General features: G+C 46.8%; 1 protein-coding gene across 5 annotated transcripts in view; it reads left to right on the plus strand.

Moving 5' to 3' along the window:
* Positions 1–23,975, plus strand: part of COMP (cartilage oligomeric matrix protein) — a 38,705-nt gene extending 14,730 nt beyond the window's left edge. For 2 of the 5 annotated variants that reach the window (XM_064469326.1, XM_064469325.1), the window contains exons 3-22: positions 5,144–6,581; positions 6,987–7,231; positions 9,360–9,445; positions 12,241–12,292; positions 14,457–14,629; positions 15,929–16,066; positions 16,875–16,952; positions 17,098–17,256; positions 17,805–17,909; positions 18,092–18,199; positions 18,639–18,798; positions 20,052–20,170; positions 20,598–20,650; positions 21,071–21,264; positions 21,669–21,847; positions 22,065–22,113; positions 22,357–22,553; positions 22,699–22,871; positions 23,045–23,184; positions 23,363–23,975. In XM_064469326.1, coding sequence (XP_064325396.1) covers positions 7,156–7,231; positions 9,360–9,445; positions 12,241–12,292; positions 14,457–14,629; positions 15,929–16,066; positions 16,875–16,952; positions 17,098–17,256; positions 17,805–17,909; positions 18,092–18,199; positions 18,639–18,798; positions 20,052–20,170; positions 20,598–20,650; positions 21,071–21,264; positions 21,669–21,847; positions 22,065–22,113; positions 22,357–22,553; positions 22,699–22,871; positions 23,045–23,184; positions 23,363–23,409 — 2,286 coding nt within the window. In that variant the 5' untranslated portion in view covers positions 5,144–6,581; positions 6,987–7,155 and the 3' untranslated portion in view covers positions 23,410–23,975. Of the gene's footprint in view, positions 1–5,143; positions 6,582–6,979; positions 7,232–9,359; positions 9,446–12,240; positions 12,293–14,456; positions 14,630–15,928; positions 16,067–16,874; positions 16,953–17,097; positions 17,257–17,804; positions 17,910–18,091; positions 18,200–18,638; positions 18,799–20,051; positions 20,171–20,597; positions 20,651–21,070; positions 21,265–21,668; positions 21,848–22,064; positions 22,114–22,356; positions 22,554–22,698; positions 22,872–23,044; positions 23,185–23,362 lie in introns of all 5 variants that reach the window. The other 3 variants (XM_064469324.1, XM_064469328.1, XM_064469327.1) reach the window with 3 other exon arrangements.
* Positions 23,976–27,804: the final 3,829 nt, after the last annotated feature.

Below are 27,804 nucleotides of genomic sequence, written 5' to 3' on the forward strand. Positions count from 1 at the left end.
GTGCCGCAACCTTTCTCGAGACAACAAATGTGATTGAAGGAAAAATTGAATTAGAGATGTGAAATCTCAGCAAGGCACTGGGAAGTCCTGGACCTTCCCGTAAATGAAGGATAACGTTCAGGGTGAGCTTGTAGCCCCGTCTCTGGATACACCTTGGACTTACACTGTGGCTTTGTCACCAGTCCTGTCACTGGCCTCGTCTCCTGCTGTTCCTGCGTAGACTCTCTGGGTGCAGCTACTGGTAACCAAGTAATCGAGTAACCGAGACTACCTGAACAGTCTAGGTGAGCCTCATTCATGCTTCCTGCTGCTCTCTAGTGTTGGAAGTTCAGTATCACATCTGTGATGAAACCGAACTGCGGTGTTCTGACTGTGCACTTAGACACACTTTAGTTGTTGTGAGGCTATAGTTGTTCGATATTTTCTTCTCTTGTAAAAGTACAGCTTTTCTTGCTGATGCTTCTCAGAGTTCCTACGTCATCATGCACCGTCCTCTCAGCCAATGTGGGCAGAATATGTCAGTTGCAGGAAGATCAGCCACTTACGGTGGTGGTGTGGCTGCCCAGGCAATATGTAGTATCACTTCTTTTAGAGGAATGTGCACATGTGGGGGTTTTCTAGCATCTTTCCCTGCCAATGCTTGCTAACGAAGACTCCCCTTCTTCAGAGAAGAAAGGCAATTTAGTTATTGCAGTGCTGGCTTGAGCTTTGGGCTACCAGGTTCAATCTACTTACATGGTGTGACCTAGTGCAAGCTGCTTAGCTTCTGAGAGATTCAGCTCTATGTCTATAGAGCAGGGTTCTTTCCCCCTCGGTAATGTGGCAATAAAAAATCAGACCATTTTGCTCTCTCAAGGTTGCTCCAAATTGGTTACCTTGTTGGCAGTCTCGTCAGAGAGATCAAGAAACAAAAAACCTTGTGGGACAGGAGCTGCTTCCAACTCCTAGGTCAGGTCCAGGGGCACAGGAATCTGTCCTGATGACTCACTTAGGAATTTTCAGACTAGCACCTTCCTTTTCCTCCTACCCCAGTATTCAAAGAATTAAAAAAAATAAAAAAAAAGGAAAAAGGAATAAAGACGGCAGCCCTTGGTATGTCTTTGACGGCTTACAAATGCCTCCTGCTTATTAAATGTGCATTTGTTGTGTTGGCTATTCAGCAGCGGAAATATTGGAAAACCCCTACTCAGGTCGTACTGGTTCTGGTTACTATTTTTCATTGAGGGTTAGGAGCTGAGGGTAAAACAGAGTTTGAATGTGCTCTCGGCTCATCAGTCTCTTTTTTGTGGGATTCCTCCCTCAGATGTTGGAAAGCATCTCCGCGCCTTTTTTCAGAAACCATTTTGCAGCTATTTTTGTACTCTAACGTTATGGTGTTTGTGTTTTGTAGCATGCTAAAACTCCAAGACAATGTTCAGGGTAAAAACTCATGTTCCCTTGAAAGTCAGTCAGCCCTTCAGACGCAGAAAGGATAAAAGTTATCAAATTTCTAATCACGTGGGAGGAATAGGTGGGAAAGTCAATCCTTCTGGAACTCCAATGTTATTTCAAGGAAGGCCCTGCTTTCTAAAGGCGTAGGGCAGTAGCTCCCTCCCAGGAGGCGACTGTCGCCGTGTGCCCATTGCTGTGATCCTGTGGTTATGTCATCCTGCCTGTTGCCACAGCGAGTTGTGTGACTTTCTTTTTAGCTCCTGTAAATGGCTTGACTGACGTTACTCCAACTCCGTTAGCAGGGTAGAAAACAAGAAGAATGAATGATAAAGTTAGCATAGTGCACCATGGAGCCATGCCGGTTTATTGTATTTTGCAGGCTTGATTCTCTGTCGTTGCAGTTTGCCATTGATCAAATGAAAAAAAAAATTAGAAGTGCTTCTAAAAGATCTTTGGTGACCTTCAGTGCCTTGTTTTCCTGAGGAATTCAGAGTTTGAGATATAAACCAGACTGCAGCAAGCTGTAACTCTTCAAACATGTAACAAACCACAACCTGTGATGGGTTATTCCATCTTGCGATGAATGAGGCGTGTGGGGAGGGGATGGGGATGTTCTTACTTATTGACTGATGGATTTTGTGTATAATATTTGCATCGCTTTAGGTGTTTATGTCAGAGAATGAATCTGTTTTCCATAAAGCATTGGCACTAATCTTTACGTTATTTAGTTAATGCCTAAACTTTGTTACCTCAGGACTGCGAATAGCTCTAAGTACAGATCATTTAGGAAGCCTGTTTGTTGAGATTGTGTTTTAGCAACAGACAAAATAAGTATTTGTACATAATCAAGCTGTAAAATCATGTTTTGCAAACTTTTTAAAGTAGGTTTTTGTTTTGTCTGGAAGCACATAGTAGGAAGGTAGGAAGAGACTGGAGATTCTGCTGGCAGCTGGGCCTCAGACTTGGGCGTCCCGTCCTTTTCACAGTGTGTATCTTTGGGATTTGCAAATGTTAGACAATAGCATTCAAAACAAGTACAAGCTGAAAAAAACTGTGCTGTGAAATTCTGACGTATTGGGCTTCTTAGTGATCCGCTCATGAGTGACCCAGAAGTGAGTATTGCATGAATGGACCAGGTTGGTTCAACTTCAGCTGTAACCTGGCAGTTCACCCCAACAGACAGTGTATCTGCTGAGTCATGGACCCTTCATGTATTGTGACAATTAACAAAAATCATGACTGATTAAGATTTAGTGGAGACTTCAAGACTTTTCTTTCTCTTAGAACTGACCGTTGACAGCCTGCAAGGACTACGCTCATATTTCATCTCTGCCTTTCTATATTGGTTGCATAAAACTTGGGAGCTGCATACATTGCCAGGTTCTTTTCCACAAGAACAGAATTGAAACACAAGTTTTCGACTATATAGTGCTACTTCAACGGAGGGACTAATCTCTGAGTCCATGGTGAATAAGAAAAGAAGCAATGGGCTTAAAAAGCATCCCTCGGAAACATTTTCTAACAGCTGGAAGGCTGCCTGGGGTGGTTGTGGAGTCTCCATCGCTGGAAGCATTTAAGAACCGGGTAGAGAAGTCTCCTTGAAGAATGCCATAGGTACTGTTGATCCTCTGTTGGGAGAAACTGGAGGAGATGATTTTTGAAATCCTTACTGCTCATCTTTTATATAATTTGGTTTCTTGTGACCATAAATATATAAGAAACTTTGTAGAACACTTCGCATGCCATTTCAGAGGGTGTAGGTGTTTTTCACTTATTTTTAGAACTTGACCTTACAAGACTGAAAAATAACTTTTTCCTTCTGACTTTTGTCCTTCACTTGGCAAAAATTAGTTAAAAACACAGAGATGGAAAATATTTAAACTTTCAGCTAGTACGAGCTTTTCTTTTTGTTGTTTGTTTGTGTGCTGCTTTCATTTGTGATGTCAGCTCCAGTCAGGGAAAAAGGTGTAACTAACCTGGCACCGCACAGAGTGCAAAAACACTTTTCTGCTGAAGGCCAAGTAAACACTATCTACAGCTCACTCTTTTTTTTTTTTTTTGGTCTTTTTAAATCAGAAATGCTTAAAAAATTATATTGATGAATCTGGAAGATGTTTCCCCATCAGATAATAACAAGATCAGATCTATCGGCTACTTCTGGATTTGTCCTTTTTAAACAGACGCAGGCACGAAGAAATAACCAAGTCGTGACCAAACACTTTCTGATCTGCTGTGTGTGTTTAAGCTGCATTAGAGCAGTGATTTACAGGGATTTCTAGCCCTCAGATCTGAATATAGAAAGGTATAAAATGAGTCCAAGGGAAATAAAGGTAGGAGTGACCTCACCCTGTGGAGACACTATGTCTTGCTCAACTCAAGAAAGCTCTGTAGAAGCTAGCTACGTTTTCATTTGTACAGTTATTTTGCTGCTGTCAATGAATAGAAATGATCCCAGAAACTGCTGGAGGCTAAAGAGAAATGGCTTTGGGTTTCTAGCAGAATGTAAAGACATACCGACCGCGGCCTTAATATGCAGAAGACTTATTTGTTCAAATATTGAAAACTGGTGTAATGCAGATTTAATATGCTTTGCTTCGCTTCATTTAGAATAAGTGAGCAATAATAAGCACAGTTCTGTCACCATGCTGTCCTACTCTAATCGTTGCTGAGGGAAATGAATGTCATTTTTCAGCAGTGAACGTTCCTGACTTCACGGAGTTTGAGGACTTGCATCTTCTAAGTACATACTCAGAGTTTTCCTCTTGTGCTGTAACACCTCAGCTAACTGCAAAGTTACAAGTAACGTGCTCCTGGGGAGCCAGTCCCCAGCCTCCACTGGTGAATTCAGGATTAGTGACTCTTGCAGAGCAGAACAGAGAGGCTGATGTACTGGCAGATCGTCCACTCTGCAGCTTGTCCACATCGCCAGAGTTCTCTTTTCCTCTGCCCTGCGAAGGAAGGTTGGCTGCTGGTGGCCTTGGATGTTTTAAACTGATGAACTGCAGCTTGTCCACCCAAGGTGTTCTTCAGAAGAGGGGGGTTCACTCATTTCCTGTTGCCCTTCGCGGTGACTCCGGGAGATTGGGAGATTTCTTCTTTTTATTGTCAGTTACTTCACTTTCTTCAGTCCGTAGGGAAAACAAAGATGATCTAGCTTCTCTACAAAACAGCTCTGATGAGTTCATTTGGATGTTAAAAAAATAGGCATATTAGAAAATATAGTGAATTTTACGTACAACGTGATTACCAGTTTATAGTATTATAAAAGGGCACGTGAATCTGGGCCGCTCAAAGCGTTCAGAAAAATGCAGAGCTCTGTCCAGAGGAAGCAGGACTCTTTATAGTCTTCGAGCTCTTCCTGCATACAGATACTGCTCCCTTGCTGGCTGAGGGTCACACTGTTTTGTAAGCCAATTTCGCACGGTCTCAGAAATGGTTGTTTCTAGTCAGCCTACTATCTCTTCTCAAAAAGTGGAGGTTTTTTGGCCCCTGAACACTTAGAGAAGTCTCTGGTTAGCTAGACACTGGACTTTCAAGCAATATTTTTATTAGGTGTCTGACTTCAAGGGTTTATTTTTATATGAGTTTGTTGGTTTTATGTCCTGATATCCTTGACTAATACTTAGATAGCAGAAAACATCATTACTGCTCACACATGTTCTATTTGCCTGTATTGAATAGTTCCTTTTTTCTTTTAATTTCTTTTTTGTAGTACTAGGATTTTGATTGTCTCATCATCCTATATGGACATCTGTTTCTCCATACGAAGCAAATCTGATGTCAGTTGTTTCCGAGGTGAGCTCACAAGTGACCCTTGTCCATTCTTCATTCCATGTGAGTTACATCTCTTTCTTTCTGGAGTTTTATGACTTCGGCCCAGTTGAAAAAAATGAAGAGTTGGCAAGAACCTTCCTTTATTAATGACCTATCAGGCTTCCACTGAAGTAACGCGCTTTTCCCTTAAAACTCTCCACTACCATAAGAGGTCCTGATGGGCCTCCCTGCTTGCCAGCTAGCAGGGCCCTGGACCGAGCAGCCTGCAAAGTCTGGATGTCTCTCTCACCTCTTGGCAACAGCATCTTCAAACATAAGCTGGACGGGCATCAACCGTCACTGTTTCAGGTGAAAGTCTTGGTTTCTGGCGGGGTGAAAGGGCATTTTTCATTCACTCCCCGCTTCTTGCTATAAAATAGAAATTGTAAATAATATTTCCCAGAACATCACTGGAAAAAAAAAGTATATCTTATCTTTAATAATCAGTTGCCATGGTTTTGATTTGTCCAGAAGGACGCAGAAATGCTAAAAGCTGGGAAACTCAGTTGTTCTGAGTTCCAGCTAAACCGCTCTTGCTTACCACAAGTATCAGCCCCTCAAAGCTGATTCACCTGTGAGCTGACAGCAAGAAGTCCCTCGCTGTGTGTAACAGGAGATGGCATGCGCGCCAGACGAGCGGGATCGTACAAATGCCACCTAGGTAACACATGCAAATTAACTTTACTTTCAGTATAAATTTGCTTGGTGCAAGAAAATATAAAATCTGTCGGCTGCAGCATTCCTGCCATGTAAAATTAATGATATTTATTTGCTTACTTCAGCGAACATGCATGCTCACCAGCGCCTGCAAGGCTGCACCCGGCTACCTTTGAGAATTGTGCGCAGCCACAGGGATGGGAAGTTTTTTCCTGAAACACGGGAGGTCTGAGGTCAAAATGAATAAAAACTCTATATGTAAATATGCAAGGATCCTGCTGCTATTACACTTGAAAGACTGAGCTACTGTTTCCTGGGGCTTTCCTGTCTGTGTCCCCAAGGGCGTTGTATGATGAACATAATGTGCGATCAAGAATTTCACTGGTCTTCAGACTAACCTTTTTTACAGGTCACAGCTTAACTTGCAATTTCCTTGATGTAGTAGCTTTAAGATTTTCTTTGGGCAGATTTTCTTTGGCTGTTCTAGATGGATTCCTCAATCTGCTCTGTGTCTTCTGATGGAAAGTGCTGGATTGAAGCTGGCTGATGGAAAATGCTGGGTTGAGACTCATTCCTTCACGGACGAGAAATGGCAAAATCTACCTTCCCTTCGTGCCGTCACTTCTGCACCGCATGCTTCCTGGTGCGGGGGTAATAAGAACACCGGCCTCTAAAGGCTAGTACCTTTGCCCAGTCCCTCTCTGAAATAGGATGTGGTAGCTCCTCTTCGGAGTTGGAAGATGGTTCAATAATTCTACCCCAAGTGTGAGTGGTGAAACTGTCTTTTGAGAGTTTAAAGAGCCTTTTCTGAAACTCCAGTGAAGTCCAGATGTCTCATAGCTTTTGTGATCTTCTGAGCAGTTTTAGAAGGAAAATCTGTGAGGGATAGGGCTATGAATCATCCGTCTGTCCTGTGTCTATGAAGACGAAATAAAAACCCCAATCCAAAAAATCCATTTAATTCTGGAATTTTCTGACCTATTTTGGTGCAAGCTGGTCTAAAAAAAAAAAAAAATTAAGCTACTCTCCTGATGAGTTTCTCATATTGTTTACTTTTGTAACGTTCTCTGTGGACTAGCAGCCAGAAATGACGTCCACCCCTCGTCCAGCATCAGAGAATAAGAACTTCAGAGGAAGGAATGCAACTTCATAAATAGCAAACCACAGACACTAATGGGGAGCAGAGGCAAACCTGCAGGTTAAAAATTCGTTGCAAGAGAAGCCCATCCATCCACACTGCCTGGAGATTCAAAGATGATTTCAGCTCTAGCCTTTGTTTTTCTCCTCTGCCTCTCTTGTCCTTTTTCCTCATGTCAGCAGAGAAGAGCAGGTAAGTAATTTGAATTACCTCTATATTTTCTGGACTCGTATGCTTTCTAGACCACTGTGAAAATTATGCTTTTGCAGAAGGGAATGAGGAAGAAGGTAACATTTCAGCTGCACCTACTGAAGCCTAAAAACGTTTAGGGATTTTGTAGTTTCATATGAAACTTGAAGCTTAACTATGTAAATGTTCAGTCTTAGATTTTTCCCCACTCCCCCCCCAGCAGTGAAGTTTTTTTTTAAGAAAAAACATTTATTTAGGGCAACTGGAAATTTTGGTGTGTTTTGTAAAGACCTGCAAGAGACACTTTACATGAGTCTGCATTTTGGATGTGATTTAAGTTATAAAAACAGATTGTACAGAATGTCCTATGGCAGGATCCTTGGATATTCTGCTTGTGCACATAGAGCTCAGGGAAGACCTGACTTCTAGGAACATGGCCATGCTACAGTCACAACAACAGTTCCACTTCTCTGAACAGCCTGTTAGGGGAATGCTCAACTCCGAGAGCCTGCGAGATCCGGCAGACTCAGACTTTGTACCAGAGATTCAGGTGCGTGCTCCTGGACACAGACTGAGTCCACGGAGAAGGATGCATGGTAATGGAAAAGTCTGCAAGTGCAGAGAGTTCCTTTGGAAATTGCTCCTGAGTAGTTGAATCATTACTGTGAATTTAAATATTTAAAAAAAAAAACCCGAAACTTTTATTTTAAATTACATCTTGCTACTAGGGATGGAAAATTCTTCCCCAGAATAACAGAAGCTGCCTGAAGCCTTCATGCAGACCTTACTCAAAACCTCTGGTTGAAGTTGGAAATGATGTGCAAGCTCCTTGTTTCAATAAAATAAGAAACGTCACTTTAATTCAATCTTTCTGTCTTAGAATGACACATTTTTGGTATTTTCAATTTAGTTCCCAAACCAAAATGTATTGGAGGGATTACAGATATTCATGAAGCCCTCTTGGTTCTGTGCGGGGAAGACCCCTGAGGCTTTTCGGCTCATCTGCCACATGAGAATGCCGAAGCGTTGTACTGAGTCAGTAGCATGGGCTCACACCCCGCCTTTGGCACCGGCAAACTCTTCGTGCTCGAGGAGGCAGACCCCTAACTCCAGCTAATTTTTCCCCTGAACACACAGCGCTGTTTGCAGATGCTGCTATTTCTCTCTTTGTGTAAAGGTTTGCTTACATTGAGGGCAAGGTGTGACTTCTGTTAGAGGATCGATGACTCTGCAAAAAACTAGAGAAAGGAGGTTGTACTTTCTCGTGGCAGACGGGAGAATACCAGAGTTGTATGTTGCGTCCAATTGTTTTGAAATGCTTCAAGTTTTCTTAAAACTTACATAATTCGAGAAACAATGAGCCACTTCCATTCATTCTTCTTGAGTGAAGCTGGAGTATAGGCTACATTTTTAGCATGTCTCAAAGGACCAGGCGAGCCTGGAATCTAGCATGTGGGAGGGAAAAGTCATATTCATCTGCCCTAGATGACCTTGTAAGATGATTTATATCCTCTGTTCAGCATAGCTTAAACAGGATTTTGCAGTGTTGCATGGATGAGCAGATGTATCCTTTGTGTCCCAAAGCTACTACGCGCAGTTTGAAACTGCCGCTACCCGAAACGAACCCAGCTCCAGCAAGAAAAAAAGCCTGTACCTTGAGAACAGGCGAGGCAACGGCTGATGTGCTGGTTTTCCACATTCAGTGCTTGGCAGCACGTTTGGGATAGACTCAGCAAAGAGCCTTACTTTAGTGGTGCCCTTCATAGCAGCTTCCACAGCACTGAATTATTAATTTGCTTCTTTTGGCAGCAAAGCCTTCCTATGTGTGAACTGCAGAGACCACGCCAGATTAACAGCTACCACAACTGCCAGACTGCCAGGCCAATTTGTTTGCTGAGATGTAGCTGCTACCTACCTGACAGACACGGCTGATTATCACTGTCTGCCCTCCCCAGAGCAAATCCTACCCTAACTGCAAGTCTCTGTTAATTCCAGCAAGCTTCTAGTTAGGGACTGGCGCAGATTGGTGTGGAGGAGTCTGTATCTTTAATATTAAGCTGAAGTTAACGTCGCTTGGTTTGTACTGCTAATGGCTCTTCTGTGTTTTCCCCAACCGCTTTGGTTGTTTTAGGAGGTGAAGTTGGGCCAGAAATGCTGGAGGAGATGAGAGAAACTAACCGTGTGCTAATGGAAGTTCGAGACTTGTTGAAACAGCAGGTAGGTGAGAAAGGGCCCTAATTCCTTACATTCGGCACAAGGGAGATCTCTGAATCGTCTGCCCTGTTTGCGGAGTTCTGGAATTGGGGGGGAGGGGGGGGCTGTTCTTCTTGCGTTAAGTGAAATGAGCAATGGAAATATTGCGCCGCAAACCAGAATCAAGAGGTGGTCTCACCATCAGACCCGTAATTCTGAGATAAAGCGGATGCATTTGAACTCCAAATTCTGCTGCTTAGAACCGCGTCTGCTGAAAAACAGCATACTTGAAGAATGAGCGCTTGAGAAGGAGACACGCACACACAGGTATATATTTAACTGGAAAAACAAGTCACTTTTTCCTTGCTTTTGTGGGCTCATGAAATCAGTAGAGAGTCCAAACTTGGAAGATGGAAGAGATCTTTCAGCCATCTATTAGGGTCCTGGAAAGGGAAGTCATGTGGAGTCTAAACAAGCTCTGTATTCACTCTTTCCTCTTGTTGTGTTAATCCTAAGCCTTTCTGGCTCCAGTTATTTCTTGGGGAATTTGGAACTTCTTGGGTGCTTAGATCTTTTCCCGTTTTAATGACGAGATGGTGGTTTGTCTGGTCAACTCTCTTTTTAAGTATAGAAAAAGGTTCCATTCTCCCTTTATCCACTCTGGGAGCTGAGGGCAGCAGCCTCTGCCTGCCAGATAATTGGAATGGCAGACGGGTCTCTGTGCCAGGGCAAACTGGGCGGCCTCTAATCTGCAAAAACATGTGTTGCATTGAGTTACTCTCACATTTCAGGCTGCTGCATAAATACCCAGTGTTTACTAGGAATCAGGTCAGACATGGTTCCTGGCAGCCTCGAGCAATGATTTCCAGTGTTCCCTTCCAGCTTAGCGCTGCTTCTCCATACAGGTTTTCTATTTGTTCTTTCTCTCGCTCTTGCCACCTCCTTTTTTTTTTTTATATCCACGGCCTTTTTCTCAACAGCGCTTTCAAGAAAACGCTTCCTCACAAGACAAACTTGCATATACCACTGGAGAGCCAAGGTGGCAGTTCATAATTTCTTAATTTGTGCAAAGATTTTCTAAAACCTACTTTTCCTTGATTCAGCATTTGGGATGTTGGCAATGAGGTTGGCAAAAGGCAGAACAATAAAAGGCCACATTTGGCTCCCCTGAGCCAAAGGCTGCAGGATTCTTGGCACAAAGGAATCACCGATACTCCTGAGCAGGGCTCCGAATTCTCCGCTCTGCTGTCACCCGCTTCTAATGGGAGATGGCCTGGCGATTTGGGTTAGGTCTCTCTCTGCATTAACTATTCAAAATACATGACCCCAGGCCATGGTGGAGGGAAGAGAGACTCTAACACAGAATGAAAGCTTGCTCTTATACCTGGGAGGTGGCAGAGAGACATAAGTAGAAGCTTTTGTCACGTCCACAGGGTGTGGAAGGGTGGTCCTGACCATCAGCTGTAGATAGCCAGTAAGGCTCCTGCAGGAAAGAAGGCTGCTAGGATTGCTAAGATGCTAGGGAGTCGTATAAATGTTAGCCTGAGACTGACATGCTTACTTGTGCCTGTCCCATATTCCTTTCTTCACCAAAGGAATGGCACCTTTGCGCTGCTGATGCTACAGATTATCTCTTCACTGAAGCAAGATTGAAGGAATAGGAGCGTAGAGGAGATCAGGGAAAGTCTGGAGGGAGGAGCTTTCGTGAATAGATTCTAAACAGCCTCATGGCAAGAGCATTAGGGCCAAAGAATGGCATAAGCAGTGTCAGAGATTATTCATATATCTGCAAAAATGACTCAGAGGGGAACCTCCTCCTGACTTCGCCTGTGCAGTACGTGGACTTATGCAAAGCAGACCTGTCTATGCTGGTTCAGCAGCATCTAGAGCAGAAGACCCAAACAAAGTAGATACCTGTTTCTTTATGGCACTTGTTTCTGTGTCTTCAAATGTTCCCTGCATCGGTGACGACGGAATAGTATTGTTATCCGAAAAGTGGATCCATCGCCCGGTGTGCAACGAGCTGATGATCACACGCTCAGGAGAGACACTGCAAATTTATTTCAGGGTTGCACAAGCCTGGGTGCTCTGTGGTTTTCCACAAATCAAGCACACTGAAGCTGGCTACCTTATCATATTTATACAATATGTCCATAGATATTCTACCTAATACACCTGTCTAATACATCTTCATTCTAATCTACCTAAATTATATAATTGACACTGAGTCATTCTTCTTGGCTCCGCTTCGGTTTCTTCCACGCATGCTTTCCTTTCTTCAGGGGTCTTTGGTGATCTTGATGGATGGGGCATCCTAACTCCTGTTACGTAGAAACAACTTAGAACTGTTTTCTCTTAGCAACTCTCACTCATTTTTCTTCTAAAAAGAAACGCTTGTCATTAATTAAATGAGTGAGCTGATGGCCAAGACATCTCGCACCTAGTCTTAGATTAACTATTAACAATGCTTAATCAAGGAGGAAAGAGTCTATATTCACGCTAACTTCATCATATACAATATCCCTTAGATTCACACTAAGTAACACTCCTTAGATTCACGCTAACACACCTTGTATCCAAGGTTGAGGGTTCCTCTATCGGTATTATCACGTTAGCCTGTAGAAACAGTACAGTAGGAGTAACTTACAGCATGGAATACAAGCCTCCTCGCTTCCAGGAGCATAGACTTTGGGGTAAGAGTTAATCTGTAAGTAGCTGTGCCCTCTGAGAGACACCCTGTTTTCTGGCAGTGGGGCTATTGGTTTTCGTGGGAGCAAAACTCAGCCTTTGGCTAAGTGGTGGTTCTTGTTTTCTTCTAGATTAAGGAGATAACATTCCTGAAGAACACAGTCATGGAGTGTGATGCCTGTGGTGAGTTACTGAGCTGAGTCCTATGTTCAGCTGCCTCCTCCAAGTTCTTCATACCTTTGTGTCCAAGCAAGTAGTGAAATGCCACCTGTGACCATCTCCCCAAAGGAGGTAGCTTGTTTCACACTTATCCCGAGTGTCACAAAGTAATACTCAATTTCAGTGACGACTTCTCTCCCCACGACATTCTGCACGCGGGGACCAGTGTTCCATGCTGTTCTCGTGGTTCGATGGCCGCTGCACCTATTACCCCTTTCCTGAGCATGGGGTGCAGAAGTAGCCTTAAAAAGCTCATCTTTCCTTCCAGCAAAGCCCCAGCATTCTCTTACTTCCACTATTTCTGAAATAAGCTTTGTTAGTGGTTATGCGATACACCATGCTATCGTCACTGCAGTGCAAAAGCTGCCCAACCACGTCTCCTAACAACACAGCCCACGGGCAGTGGTAGAACTGCCTGGGAGCGCACGCTGGGTATCCTGTGGGATACAGCTGGCTACTCCTGAGCTGCAAGTGGAAGAGAACATCACCCCCAAGAGGCATCGCTCTGCTATTCCGTCCATCCTAGTGCTGCCACCGTCCAAGCAAAGAGGTTGTTTACAGAGGATTCGGAAACAGGGTCATAAATTTTCCCATGCAAATCTTGCCCTCTGCTCCCCAGTAAACGTTTTTTTCTAGACTGGGACTTACTTCCAATATATCTGGCTTTCAGAAAGCACGGTTCTTGGAGATGCTCTGTTATTTGCCAGTACACTCAAAGGGTGGAGCAATAACCGTTTCTGGATTTGGAGAAATTGTACTTCTGCTGGAAAAGAGATTAGCCAAAGCTTTTGGGACCTGCAGTACAGAAACGCATTCATCCGCAGCAGTCATTTTAATAATTTGCTCATAAAACTGTCCTGAACTTTCTCTCTGTTACTTGATTTCTGCCTTCCTCACTTGCTATTCTGCTTTGTATGAGTTCTTCTGTACTCCTCGCTGTAGAGTTTCGGCCTCTTTTAGTCATGCATCGAACAATGTGACTCACAGAGTCGTGTGCTTCTCTCATTATTTCTCAGAAAGAGAAGCGTGAAGAGAGGAGGCCTTGTTTTTAGTGAAGACTTCGCTGGTGGTGGTGGTAGCGTGTTCGTTTTTTGTTTTGTTTCAGGTTTTTTATGTTGGGCTTTTAAGCAAGAAAAAGCAGGAGCAAAAAGTGTCCCTGACACTTAGAGCAGCGGGTGTGGGAGACTTGTGGCAAATCTAGTTTCCGGGAAAGTTTATTCACAGTCCTGAATTGGCCTTCGGTGAAGTTCTGTGTCCCGTGCAGATTAATTTTGCAAGTTCTCTTGCACTGTGGGTCACGTCACGAGGATAAGGACAAAAACCTGGCATTTGGCTGAAAACTCCAAGGGAAGCTGGTGTGTGGTGGTGTTGGGACAGGCTGGATATACTTGAGTAGGACTGCAGTAGCATTTTATATGGCTTAGAATTTCCTGCACGTCACAGCGCTTCATGCTTAGCTAGACCATATTGCTGTAGTCCAGCCTAGAAGCGAGTAACATCCAGCTAACAGACTGATTTCTCATCTGCCAGGAGGGAGTGAGGCTTCCTAGCCCCGTGGAGATAACAGGTAGCACGTTACGCATAACATTATGGCATGAGAGCCTTACGTGAGCCCGATGTGAGTGTATTCCTGCCCCAAACCAAGCTGACCTCTTTAACATGCCTGCCTTCTACAGCAGAGACTTTGGCTGACAGCCCTCCACAATGCTTCCCAGCCTTAAGCCTGTGCTGAGTGGGTTCTGCTTTACCCGGGCGTCTGAATCCATACTGCCAGCGAGGTGTAGTTGTAGAGGAACCAGGGAGAGAACTGATCTCTGTGAACTCCAAAAGCAAGGGCATTGCACCAACAAGGAGGGGAGTGCGACAAGAGTTTTGGACTGGGAGCTAAGACTTCTGGGGTTTCTTGTTTATTTTTTGTCTGCTCTGACTCAGAAATCTGTCAAGCTGCTGCTTCTGGCTTCATTTTTCTCCATTTACAAAATAGAGTTACAACTGCTCAACCCTCAGAGAGGATGCAAGGAACTGTCACGTGTATGAAGCTCACTGATACTGTCTGAGACGATGGGACCACCTGATGATAGTCTCTGGCAGTGACAGCTCTGTTCTTAACGTTCCTCTTGTCCTCCAGGCATGCACACCGAGGCGACAGGCCCTGTCATCACCATGACACAGTTTAACAGATGCCTCCCAAACTCCTGCTTCCCTGGAGTGGCCTGCACTGAGACTGGCACGGGCTTCCGCTGCGGACCCTGTCCCCCGGGTTATTCAGGCAATGGGTCACACTGCACAGATATCAACGAGGTAAAAAAACAAGTAGGACAGGCTGGAAGTTACAAAACTGCTTGCTTTTCTTGGAGTGTTGTGGGTTTGTCTTGTGGTTGTAAAGTCTTGCAATTCCCCTAGGAGCTGAAGTTCAAGAGAAACATCATTTCGCTGGAAGGAAGTCTGTTATCTCACCCTCCCTCAAGCTCTGTTCCATGCTGGTTTTATATCCAGTCTAGCTAGGCATTCCTTTCTAAAAGATACATGGGCTCAAACAAAATAAATCTTTTGGTTTGTAACACACGGGGAGGTGAGTTTGGAAGACCAGAACGGTCCCTTTTGGTCTTACAGTCTTTTCAGCTAATGGCTGATGAGTTGTTAGAGATAAGATTTATTATATGTGGAAGAGAATCAAATGCTTCCCAAATAGTTCTTTATCCTATAATATATTATAATAGTCCAATAAATCTTACCACACTACTTGTATTGCTTTACTTCTGCCTTTAAATCAAACCTTGCTAGGCAGATGCTGTTTAAGTTTTCTTTTTTTTTTTTTTAGGAAGTGTGGCATTCCATCAAGTTTTCTCTGTGTGTGTGTGTGTAAAGCTTTATTCAACCATTAATTTTCCATGTCCGTAAGACTCCTTAGTTCTGTGGTTCCCAAACCATACTCTATTCTGGCTGATTACTCCACCAAGCAACTCCAAGTGCCTTGCAAAGCCGTATCACCTCTATAACACTGCAGTTTAAAAACCTGCTGAAGTTAAAAGGGTCGATGAGACATTTTAAGATTGATGCTAATCTGTTAGTAACCGAAACGGGGGAACCGCTGTATTAATGTAACGCATCTGCCAGGACAGAGCATAAGAATTCAGTGAAAATAAGAAAGTGTCGGCGAAAATAAAGCAAGCGTTAATGCCGACTTAGGAAAGACACCTGCTTCCCAGCGTAGTAAACAAACAACTGCTCTTGTCTTTCAAAATCAGTGTAAGAAATTATCCGGTTCTCTGGATTCAGAGGCGGCCAGGAAGGAGAGTGTGAAGTGAAGCCAGCTCTTTGCCTGGGCAATTGATGTCCCCTAAGAAGAATTAGTCCTGAAAGTTGATTTGTTTTACTTGTCTGCACATACTGGGACTTGGGAGAAAACTGAGATGGGGAAGCTGCATTTTCCACTTGCAAGGAAAGCCAGGAACTTCTATGCATTTTTGTTCTATTCTTTAAAAATAAAAGCACAATAGCTGGATCTCACCCAGCAAGGCTTGCTCTGAGAGCTGCTTTCACAGCTGGCCTTGAGCAAGCCCGCCTCACAGTTCTGCACAACCCCTTTCTTGTTTGCAGTGCAACGCAAACCCCTGCTTCCCGAAGGTCCAGTGCATTAACACCAGCCCTGGCTTCCGCTGTGATCCCTGCCCTCCCGGCTTCACTGGGCAAATGGTCGAAGGAGTTGGGCTAGCTTACGCCAGGGCCAACAAACAGGTAAGGGCCAGAAAGGTTTCTGTCTCCTGCAGAAGCCATTAACTCTTTCCCCTCTGCAACTACTTCAGAGGTCTTGGAGCCCTTGGAGAAATGGCAGGGAAATACAAGTTGACTGGGTTGTATTGGTGGGAAGACTGGTGCAGTGAGAGGAGTGACTTGCTGAGGATGTCCTAGCACACCAACAGCAAAGCAACCTCCGCTCCAGGACTTTCCCTCTGCTGAATTTATGCTGGACCAAATCTTATGTCTCTGTGTTATGTCTTTGTGGCTGTGAAGCCAGCCTGGGGAATCCTTCATAGTAGGACACAGAAGAGTTGGTGCAGCTGCTGCCCCCCTCCCCTTCCCAGGCAGATATAGACAGATTAAAGTTAAAAAACAAACCCAAAACAAACCACCTAGCCTTAGTACAGTTTATGAGGATATATTGCCAAAAGCAGGAATGGCATGTGGCTTGTGTTATTTAGAGAGCTGCTAGCTGGTCACAGGATGCAGTCTTTGACCTTCTTGCTCCATTGACTCTCTTCTATCCTTTTAGAGTAAGGAGATACTCTGACAGCTCAGCTCAGAGCTAAGCTGTTTTGCCAGGCTAAAATCTCTGGTGACTCTGCAGAGGGTGAACCGCTTGCCTGGGGTCAGGAGTATCGCTGGGACCTGGCTCGAGCTTCTCCGAAGGAAAATGTTGAGCTGTGGGTCCTAGTAAGGTGTGGCAGGGGCTTTGCTCCTGCATCTAGTGGTGCCCTAATTCTGTACTCTCATGTGGCAGCTGTTTAAGAGTGAAATTAATGACCATTTTATTCTTCCTGGGCAGGTTTGTACTGACATCAATGAATGTGAGACAGGTGCCGCCAGAAATTGTGTCCCGAACTCCATCTGCATCAACACCCGGGTAAATACTAGTGCAAAGCCTCACGTGGCTCTCTCTTCCCCGGCCACCGGGCTCTCTGTTAGCTGCGGCAATCCAGCTGCTGTGGGAGGTTACAGCAAAGGTTTGCCTGGACTCATAGTTAATTCCCTGTTGCTTTTCCTTGCAGGGATCCTACAAGTGCGGGGCTTGTAAACCTGGCTTTGTTGGGGATCAAGTGTCTGGCTGCAAGAGCCAGGCAGTGAGACGCTGCCCTAACGGTGAAATTAGTCCATGCCACGAGAAAGCGCAGTGCATCGTGGAGCGCGACGGGTCCCTCTCCTGCGTGGTAAGGTCCAAACCTCCCTGCCATTGAGGTCTGCTCGCTCCGGTTTCCCTTGCACTGCGCTTGCTCTCCTGGGTCTGCCACTGCCCTCTCCTGGAGAGCATGCCTTCCCGACACGGACCCGCGCTCCGTTAACACCTGAGCTGGGGCAAGATCTCTTTCAGCGTTCTCTGGAGAAGCTCCTGGCATCTCAGAGCCACTGCTCGTTGGTTGGGGCTGTTTTTTTTCCTCTGAAGCACTACAGATTTGTCAGTCACGGAACATTACACGCAGCCGAGCAGGGAGCAGCACCGTTCAGCAACCTGCTGGAGCCAAGAAGTTTTGCTGCTGCGTCTGTCTTTCTGATCGCAGGAACAAGCAGAGAGCTTGTCACTGAGCTATTTAAAATGCTATTTACAGCATAACTGTTTCTTCCAGACAATATTTTTCCTGTAGAGCATTTTGTACCTGGTTTTGTGCTGGTTCTCATGTTTTCACATGAGAATTTTGGAGGGATACGGCCATTAGGGGACTTAGCGGCAGCCTCATTTTGTTTATCTGCTCTCTTCCAGTGCCTTGTGGGGTGGGCAGGGAACGGCTATGTCTGTGGGAAGGATACGGACATTGATGGAGTCCCTGATGAGAAGCAACGCTGCTCTGACAAAAAATGCCGCAAGGTAAGATGCGGTTGTCTCACGTTTTGCTGGAAGCAGCTTGTCAGAGGAACGCCTCACCAGAACCGGGCAATTCGGATTCGAGGGCAGGCCGTGGGTGCTGGCGAGACCCTGCCCGACCTTCGCAACGCAGGCTAAATGACACGCGCAGCTCGCTAGCAGGCCTTTTGTCGCTGTCCTTTCAGGATAACTGCGTGACTGTCCCCAACTCTGGCCAGGAGGATGCAGACAGGGACGGAATCGGAGATGCTTGTGATGATGATGCCGACGGAGATGGGATTTTAAATGCTGAGGTTTGAATTCTAATGCTTAAGCCCTGACATACCGAAATGTACCCAGAGGTCCTGCAAAGCAACTGCCTCCACCTTTAATGTGAATTTAGCGAACCTGCAGGTCACAGCAATGTTGCCTTTTAATTCAGATGGCCTGAAGATGCTAAAAAAAAGGCAGACAGGCGAGAACATCATGGCACTGAAGGGGCTTTACAAGCCATGGTCCCCTGAGAGTTAGGGAGTCTCGCTCCCTCACTTGGTCAAGCACTGGTTGGAGCTATTTTCAGGTGGTACCGGTATTCCCCGAACAGGCAGTGACTAGGCTGTTCAGAGGAACCCAAGGCTGGCTGCAGTTAGGCTGCTGGGCTTCTCAGAGCGGCTGGTCACGTACCTCAGAACTCTTGGATTCCTTACCCCTCAGTGCCAAACATTTCCTCGAACCAGTCCCTCTCTCCCGCAGGACAACTGCGTGTACACGCGCAACACAGACCAGCGCAACGCAGACAAGGATAACTTTGGTGATGCCTGTGACAACTGTCGCCAAGTGAAGAACAACGATCAACGGGACATCGATGGCGATGGGAAGGGAGATGAGTGCGACGATGACATGGATGGCGATGGTAAGAGCAGCTGGAGAGCGCACTCAGAGAGCTGCGTATATGCTGCTAAGGCCCAGAAAGCTATTCAGCACACAGCTAGAGACCCCCGTGGCACGTACCAGCCTTCAGAGGCTTGAGCTCTGCAGGAGCAGAACTAATTTCTGATGGGATGAAGCACAGCTCAGTTCTTAAGATGCTCAGATGAGCAGCCAAGCCAGCATCCTTCACAGGTCACCTCTTGTAGGGTTTAAAGCTCTATCTTCAGGATGGTGCTGACAATTTTTATTAGTGCCTTTACTGTGCACAATCACATCAAACCTGTGTCAGACTTAAGAAAGAAAGATGTACCATGCGAACTGGTCTCAGTCCAGACAAGGACACTATTTGTGCTGCAATTTAAACTTATGAAGAAGTATGGGAATATCCAAGTCATTAGCAGCTACAGGCTCAAGGCAGTGTGTGTGCGGGCTGTCTTCTGGGGGGAAAAATAACCTGGCTGGCTTTCGAAATCTGTGAGCTAATGATGCTGTATTTGCACAAAGTCTGCTTTCAAAAACCAGAAATCACACCTACTGCTGGCTCAAGACATACTTATTTATTTACAGAGTATTTCCAGTGCATCTAGTGCTGTTTGGCCCTGGCTACATCCTGCCAAGCAGCTCCCTGCTGGCATGATTTGCTGGTGTAGTAGGTAAATGCAGAGAAGCGGGAAGTGAAATCATACAGGCTGCCAGTTAGATTGCTCCTGTCCTGTCTCGGGCCTTGAAAAGGCGCTGTCTAAATCTTCCATGTCAAATAGCCAAGGTTAACTTTGACTTATTTTATAACTATATAGATGTCTACTTTAGAGGAAAAAGACTGTCATGGTTTAGGGAACCACAGACAGTTCCGTCTTCATCCTCTTGGCCACTCACTGCTGCACAGGTGTGACGCCAGGTTGGAGACATGGTCTTCAGTTCTTGACCTTTCTCTAAGGAATGCAGTTAAGGACACTTCCTCCCAGGTTCGTGTGCAATAGCACGCTCAGACATCCATCACGGTGCAGTCTGAAGTCTGTTTTAAGACCAGTTGCTGCTGATCTCCATCCTCCTTAGCTGCCAGGATGTAACTTAAATTAAGAGAGTGTAAAACGTACACAAAAATTCAAAGTGTTGCTTTACTACATGAATTGAGCTGTCCTAGATTTTCGCCATCTCTTACATCCAAAAGAGACCTTGCTGCACAGACCTTAACAGCGCTCTTGCCTTGATGGCTTCGCTTTGCACGTGTTACAGGCATCAAAAACCCAGTGGACAACTGCAGGAGAGTTCCTAACCCTGACCAAAAGGACGGTGATGGCGATGGAGTAGGAGATGTGTGTGACAGCTGCCCCACAGTCAGTAACCCCGACCAGGTCAGTAAGCGCTCCCTGTTCTGTAGCCTGACAGGTTCAATCTTTCTCACTCGAAACGGCGCTTCTGCCACCTGCCCAAGGTGTGCGGACCTGGTAACGCACCAAGATTACCGCTTGCAAACGTTCGCTGCCATCCCGCAGCACAAAAGCGCAGCCCCTCGAGAGCCGACGGCCCGGCTACAGGAGAGCAAGCGAGGAAGTGTTGCACTCCGGGCTTCTCTCTTCCTGCCCTGCTCACCTGTGTTTAGAAACAGCCCTGCTTGAATTCAGCGGGGCAACTAGTAAATCCTGCAGAAGGAACCCTCCACTGTTGTCAGCGCTGTTTTCAGTTGGAACGACCATGGCGCCGAGGCTAGCAAACACCTCTGTTCTCTTTCTTGCCTAATCCTCCTCTTGATTTGAAATTATTATTGCTTTATTTTACTAGAAAGATACTGATCACGATCTGGTGGGAGATGTCTGTGACACCAACCAGGACAGGTGAGAGCTTGCTGCCAACATTGTACTTGGGTTGCATGAAATCTTGGGGATGGAGGGGGAAAAACGGATGCGCTGGCAACTCCGTGACAACCTCGCTTGGCCTTACCCGATAAAAAGACAGACGTTAAGGGAGGTGGAATTTTCTTCAGACCTCAAAAAAACTCGCCAGTAGAAGTATGGCCCAAAGGCTAGCGGGTGCAATAGCTACCACTCTCAGCTTTGTTCATACACTACAGCTGGAATATTTCTGATCTATTGTTGGTGTAACTCATAGCTTAAGGCTTTATAAGGCTAAAGTCACTAGCTTCTGCTGTTCTTGTCAAGGGTCCCAGCTCCTAGAGAGCTCCTAGAACGCTAAGGAAGGCTTATTTTAAAAGCACGTGTCAGTAGATAATCTTTGCCTGCCATCTTCTCCACCAGTGATGGGGACGGCCACCAAGATTCACGGGATAACTGCCCATCAGTGCCCAACAGCTCCCAGGTGGACACAGACAACGACGGGCTGGGAGATGAATGCGATGACGATGACGACAACGATGGCATTCCAGATGAGAAACCTCCAGGCCCCGACAACTGTCGGCTTGTCCCTAACCCTGGCCAAGAAGACGCAGACGGTAAGGGAAACACACACCCCTTGCGTCTGCGTGGGGATCTTCCCTCCCCGGTGGCCAGCGCCTATCAGTTTGACCTCTAGAGACAGACAGTACTGACTTGAGGCAGTCCTACGTCATTTTCAGATCTCAAACAACCCTCACATCAGGATCGTATTTGGGAGAAGTTCTCTTCCAGAGTGTCTCCAACTTGAGGCGTGCCTTCTGTTCGCAGCATCTCCGCAAGCAAGAGAAGCCTCAGGGTTTCTTTGCAACTGCCATAAAGGAAGAGCGCGCCAGTGCTCTGACAGTGGCATAGCCACGGCTACCTTTGTGCTAGCCCAAAGCTGCCTGAGTTAACCTCAGGTGCAAGGGGCAGGAGAAATTAATGAAAGCTCGTTACTCCTTTTCTTTCATCGTGCTCTCAGGTGACGGCGTGGGAAACCTTTGCGAAGATGACTTTGACAGAGACGCGGTGATTGACAGAATTGATGTGTGCCCAGAGAACGCAGAAGTGACGCTGACAGACTTCAGGGCTTTCCAGACGGTTGTGTTGGACCCTGAGGGTGATGCCCAGATTGACCCCAACTGGATTGTCCTCAACCAGGTAGGACTCCAGAACAGGCTGGTGAGTCAGGCGGGAACAAGCCTGGGCCCAACTGGACGCAGTTTTCATTAAAAGACTCTGCATGTTTAACGGTACCGTCCAACAGTGTCCCAGTCGTGGAGTCTCGCCCTTGGGGTACGTCTCCCCTCATCACTTAACAACAGTGAAGTTGGGACTTTTGGAACTACACTAACGGGTCAACATTCATCTTTCTCAGGGCATGGAAATTGTCCAGACCATGAACAGCGATCCCGGCCTGGCTGTAGGTGAGGCGCTTATTTTTGTCCTATTGGAAAATTATCGCTCGTTAATTCTCTTCTCGGTGCAGCTTTTGCAAGTATTTCAGGCACTACTTAATGATTCCATCCACCTCCTGGGAAAATACTTGCTGGAGTAGGCAGTCTTTAGCTTTGGCTTAGGAAAATCCACCTCCCCCATCTGAAGCCGGGAAGAAAAGGATCTACGTTTTGTTGTAGAACACGGAGTATTTGTTTTCCTACCTCTTACAGGTTACACGGCATTCAATGGAGTGGACTTTGAGGGCACGTTCCATGTCAACACTGCCACAGATGACGATTATGCTGGCTTCATATTTGGCTACCAGGACAGTTCCAGCTTTTATGTGGTCATGTGGAAGCAGATGGAGCAGACGTACTGGCAGGCAAACCCCTTCCGAGCAGTAGCAGAACCTGGAATTCAACTGAAGGTAAAACTGCCACTGAAAAATAGATCAGTAGGGGATTTTTGCCTTTTTTCCTTAGCTGTGCTGCTTGGACATGTACAGCGGGGCAAGCAGCTACGGTCAGTCAATCCCCTGTCTGCACATTCTACCAGTCTCTCCTCTGTCGTAGGCAGTGAAGTCTAAAACGGGCCCGGGTGAGTATCTCCGCAATTCCCTCTGGCACACGGGAGACACCACAGACCAGGTCAAACTGCTCTGGAAAGACCCTCGCAATTCAGGCTGGAAGGACAAGACGTCTTACCGCTGGTTCCTGCAACATCGGCCTCAAGTCGGATACATCAGGTAAGGGGCTTACAGTGTCCTTCGCGTGGCGGAGGGGACGTTTAACACCGAGAACAGGCAGCTCTAGCGCAGCCCTGTGGTAAAGAGGAGGGAGAGCGTCTGACTGAGGAACAATTGCTACAAGGCTCTGTCAGTCTCCCGCTCACGTCCCACACGTGCTGCTTCTCTTCTAGAGCTCGCTTCTATGAAGGCCCTGAAGTAGTAGCCGACACCGGAGTTGTCCTTGACACAACTATGCGAGGGGGGCGCCTGGGAGTCTTCTGCTTCTCCCAAGAGAACATTATTTGGTCAAACCTGCGTTATCGCTGCAACGGTGAGTCAGTTTTGCAAGTCAAACACAGACGCGTTTGCCATTTTGCTCTCAAGATGTGAACTCGTGCTCGCCTGGCCCGCGCAGACGACTGGGAGGGGATGTCACGCAGTAGCTTATTCTATTTCTCGCTTCTGATTGTACTTCTAATCTGTATTTGCTTTAATCTCCTCCTCCTCAGACACCATTCCAGAAGACTACGAAACGTTTAGAGTTCAGCAAGACTAACCTCCGATTTAAACGTCTGTCCAGCAAAACTTGCTTTAAAAAAAAAAAAAGCGCTCAGCTGCCCCACTCCTGCCTCCGGTACGCTGTATAAAGAACTGTAAGTAACGTACCACCGCACTCTGCGCAGCACCAAGCGTCAACGCATTACCTGGCATCTTTCCTACAACGGCAACTTCCTTTAAACGCTACAAAAACCTATTGGAACGGCAGAGGTGTCGACAGCAAGTGCCTGCGCCGCTGAAAACACTAGCTCGCCACGCTGCATGGAAGAAGATGGGCGGAGAAGCTACCTGCGGTAGCTGGAATTGTGTGAGTTTAGCGTGGATGATTCCCAGGAATCTTTTCCCTACTCAAAGGCTCTCACGTGTGAATGTTGGGCTCCTTTCCAAGACCTACCGCGAAGCAAACCCAGCGCTAGGCTGAAAAGGACACAGAGAGCGGCCTATGTACAAGTTGCTCACAAAACATTAGAAAAAGCACTTTAAGGAGAGTGTCTTTGTTCTGGAATGTTGGATAATAAATAATCTGGAATGTTGAATAATAAATAATAGACGTCTCCTTGGTCACGTGCATGTTGCTTTTTCCTCTCCCGAAACTCTTCCGATACGGACGCGTAACAGCGAAACCCTCCGACGGCTGAAAGCAGCCGTGCTGCCAGCGAGCCCTCGGCGGTACAAACGCACAGCGCCCCTTTTTCTTTCAAGAGCCTCCCTCTAGTTAGACTGTCCTACCCGGTTCTTGTAACTGGCACTTAAGTTTTAGAATGAAAAATGAATGCTGGGTTTGCCTTTACGGCACCAGGCCAGCGCTCGCACAGACAGCCGAGGAACTGGGAAACTGCAGCCGGTCGTATCGGGGCGCTCACCTGAGCTGGGAACAGCGAAGGCTTTCTGTAGTTGGTAACTTGGGAAGTTGTAAAGCCTGCGCTACCGTAATCCCGAGTCTTTCCCAGGCAAAGAGCCACCCAGCAGCGCTCCTGTCTGCCTAAAGAGATAATAAAAGCCAAATTTTGCAAGATGCTTCTGGGTGAGCAGTTTGCGTTCATTCTACTGAAACTTGCTCGCGGTTTCATCAGAAAGGCAGCTCCTGTCGAAGGCTTAACAGCGCGGTGCTGCAAGCCAGCTAGACGCTCCCCTCTAGACCGAGGCCGTAGGACAAATACCCTACACGGGTTCACAAGCAAGGTGCAACTGCAACTTCTCCTGGAAAGCTGGTGGCAAAAGCTGGGCTTTACCACGCGCGCGGGTCTCCACAGCTTCGGGCGGTTGAGTTCCGCGCTCCGGCGGCAGCAGCGTAAGCAGAGACCTGCCAAAAGAGCACGACTGGCCCGTTCAGAGGCTGTCCGCTTGCAGATCGCGGCGCTTTGAGCACATCTCCCTTCGCCAGTCTAAGGCTGCCACGAACACGGCCGCTAAGTTCTCCCAGCAGGAAAACCCGCAGGTGAGGCAGCCCGGAGTACACCGTCCCCCGCGCAAACCGGTTTCAGGTAGCGAAGGGGCGTTAGGTGGCCTCCAGGGAACCGACTGCAAGGTGGGTATGGGCAGAGATGGTGCGTTTCCAAGCTGAGAGCAGAAACGAGCTACCTCTCGCTCGGTCACTGGCAAGTCGGGCGCGCTCACAGTCTCGCTGCGCGTCGACTTAGCGACGCTTCACACAAAATACTCAACCAGAAGGCCGGCCTTCTCCCCAGCACGCCCCTCCCTCGGGTCAGAGTACTGACTGCAGAGGAACCCGTCCCGCAGACGAGCATAAAGCCGCACCAGAAAAAGATGAATTCCCTTCAAAAGAGCTATGAAGTAACAGCCCAAGCCAGGGGAGTTGGTTGTTCTGTCCCAGCTGCCTCTTTTCATCCCCGGCTCTACTCACCTCGCTGACCAACCTAACACAAGCTTTACCGCGCAAGCTTTAGCTAACGCAAGCTTTACCGCGGTGCCGGCCACACCCGGCTGCTGAAGCACGCACGTTCGACAGCCGAATTCGGCAGCTCTGAACGTTTACGTGCGCGTTCTCTCTTCCGAACACCCAGCAGCGCCAGTAGGCAGGCAGACACTCCTTACCCCAGGCGGCTCTGAAGTCACGCAGCAGCCCAGAAGCGTGACCGACGCTCTGCCTTGAGACTCGCGGAGAGTCGCCACGCCGCCGCCGAGAGACTTCGGAAGGCGGGGGACGCTTCTGCGGACAGTTTACGTTTTGAGACTTATCCCAGTGCTTTGGGTCTTTTCGCTCCCTCCGCAGTTTCCTCTTGGAAGAGTAGCGCAGAGGTGAGTTCCCACAGCTGTAGGAAGCCAGCTAACCGAAATAATTTGGTTTTGCTGTTTCGAGAGAGACACAAGCACCGAAACCACCCAATACTTCAGCTCTGAAAAGCTTCAGTCGAAAAGCAAACCAACAACAAACACAACTGAGAAAAAGCTGAGCAGCCAGAGACAAAAACATTTGAACTTTTATTACATTTCATTTACAAATAATGCAAAGATACAAAGACAAAAGCCTTCACACGCACACAAAAAAAAAAGACTGAAGAGAATGTACATTTAGTTGAGCTGCTTTTTCACATCATTTCTCAGATTGCAAACACTTAAAGCCAACTTCAGTTTTCCACTTTACCTATAGAAAAACACAATAAATAAAAGTTCAATGTCGCAGGGACAACGTTTCCAGAGTTCCTGTGCCACCGCTGCTGTAGCTGAATATAGGATTGCATATATCAGTGAAATAATCCACAAATTATCTGAATAGAAAAAGTTTAGCTTGTAAAGGACAGTATATTATACTGTCTCTGAAATGCATAAGTCTGACATTTTTCCCCAAGCCCCAACGAACTACGTAAAGTTGTTTTTAGCTGCCAGTCTGTGAGAGAAGCTGCCAAAAGCAGCTGTATTTAATTTTATTAAAATCAAACTTTCCCTTCGTGAGCACTAATACACTTAACGTCCATTTCTTTTACAAGGAACCCTTCCGCAGGCGGGGGCTCCGTTAAGGTAAGAAGAAAAAGCATCTAAAAGCTCTAGCTCCTCCCCAAAATAAAGCCTCGATATCTACTGTCTCATTAGTTAAGAGCTGACTGAACGCAATGCTTTCATCACTACGCTGTACAGCGCTGACCGAAGCCCGGTGCACGGGTACACGGGGTATCTATACGCAGTTATCTTCCGACTGCGCCGATGCTCGTGCCATGAATATTCAGGACCCAAGAAGTAAAGTTTGGTTTAAGCAAGCCCTATCCCCCCCCTCCCCCCCCAACATTTGGCCCCGTCAGTATTATCACGTAACGTCTGTATTCATCATCTACTCTGCAAGGACGGAAGCTCTACCTCCACATCTCCTCTGTATTTAATGTCTTGGAAATTCCAAAATTGAGCCAACCTTCATCTTTTCCTTCCGAACGGAGGCTCGTGATATGATACGTAAGGGTATTTGAGACCTGCTTCCTTTTCTTTCTTGACACATAGCCAGAGCAGATTTTGTTGAATTAAAAAATTGCCCTCGGTGGCGTATAATTAAACTCGGTTTCTATGAGCACGTTTAAGCCCGTAGAATTTCTGAAGGAAACACCGACGACTCCACTGCTCCGGTGGCAGAAGCCAGTTCTTACATTCATTTCTACGTGGAGACCTTCCATCCCTTCGTTTTTCCTAAACCACCGTATAAAACAGCTGGAGGGAATAATCCACAGGAGGCGTAGAAATGAACTTTACGTTCCGCCGCCCGGACGCAGCGGCTCCAAAGGCAGGGCGAGACCCGGCGCTCTGAGAGCAGACGCCTCGCGACAGCACGGAGAGCGAGCGCCCTTCCAGCACGTCGCTTTGCACTTCGCTCTTCCATCGATCCCAGCTCCGACCGCCCCCGCATCCAAACCCCTGCCCTGCCTTCGCTGACTTAGCCGCGATCCGTCACCAAGATAAACCTCAACCACCAGCTGAAGCCTCACCCGAGGCTTCCCTTCGCTGACCCGGTTATGACAATTTAAGCTTACTGCGGGAAGAACTTCCATTGCACGTTGAAGAACCGAAGGTGGACGAGTCTGCACAGGCCTCTGATTAATCTTTAAAGGTTTCGCCAAGTTTGCCTCTGGTCGAGAACAGCATTCCCGGGGCGGGATACACACTTCCCCGGAACTCTGCGTTTTTCCTAGTTAAAAATCTCAACCGCGCTTAAAACCACCCCTCTCGGCTTACTTGCAGAACAGGGCGCCCTTCGATAGATTTTAAAGCTTTATCTGCGTGAGGCTGTAACTACATTTGATACAGAAAATTCCCTTGCGAAAAGCCAGGCGTCGGGGCGCGGGAAGGTTCGGCCCTCTGCAGCCAGACCCAGTTCGGGACAAGCCACCTCAGGAGCCTTTATGGTCTCCGACTCTGAGACGTGCTTTTCTCCAGCAGAAGCACCAACTCT

Source organism: Phalacrocorax carbo, chromosome 19 (genome assembly GCF_963921805.1).
Source record: "Phalacrocorax carbo chromosome 19, bPhaCar2.1, whole genome shotgun sequence".
NCBI lineage: Eukaryota > Metazoa > Chordata > Aves > Suliformes > Phalacrocoracidae > Phalacrocorax > Phalacrocorax carbo.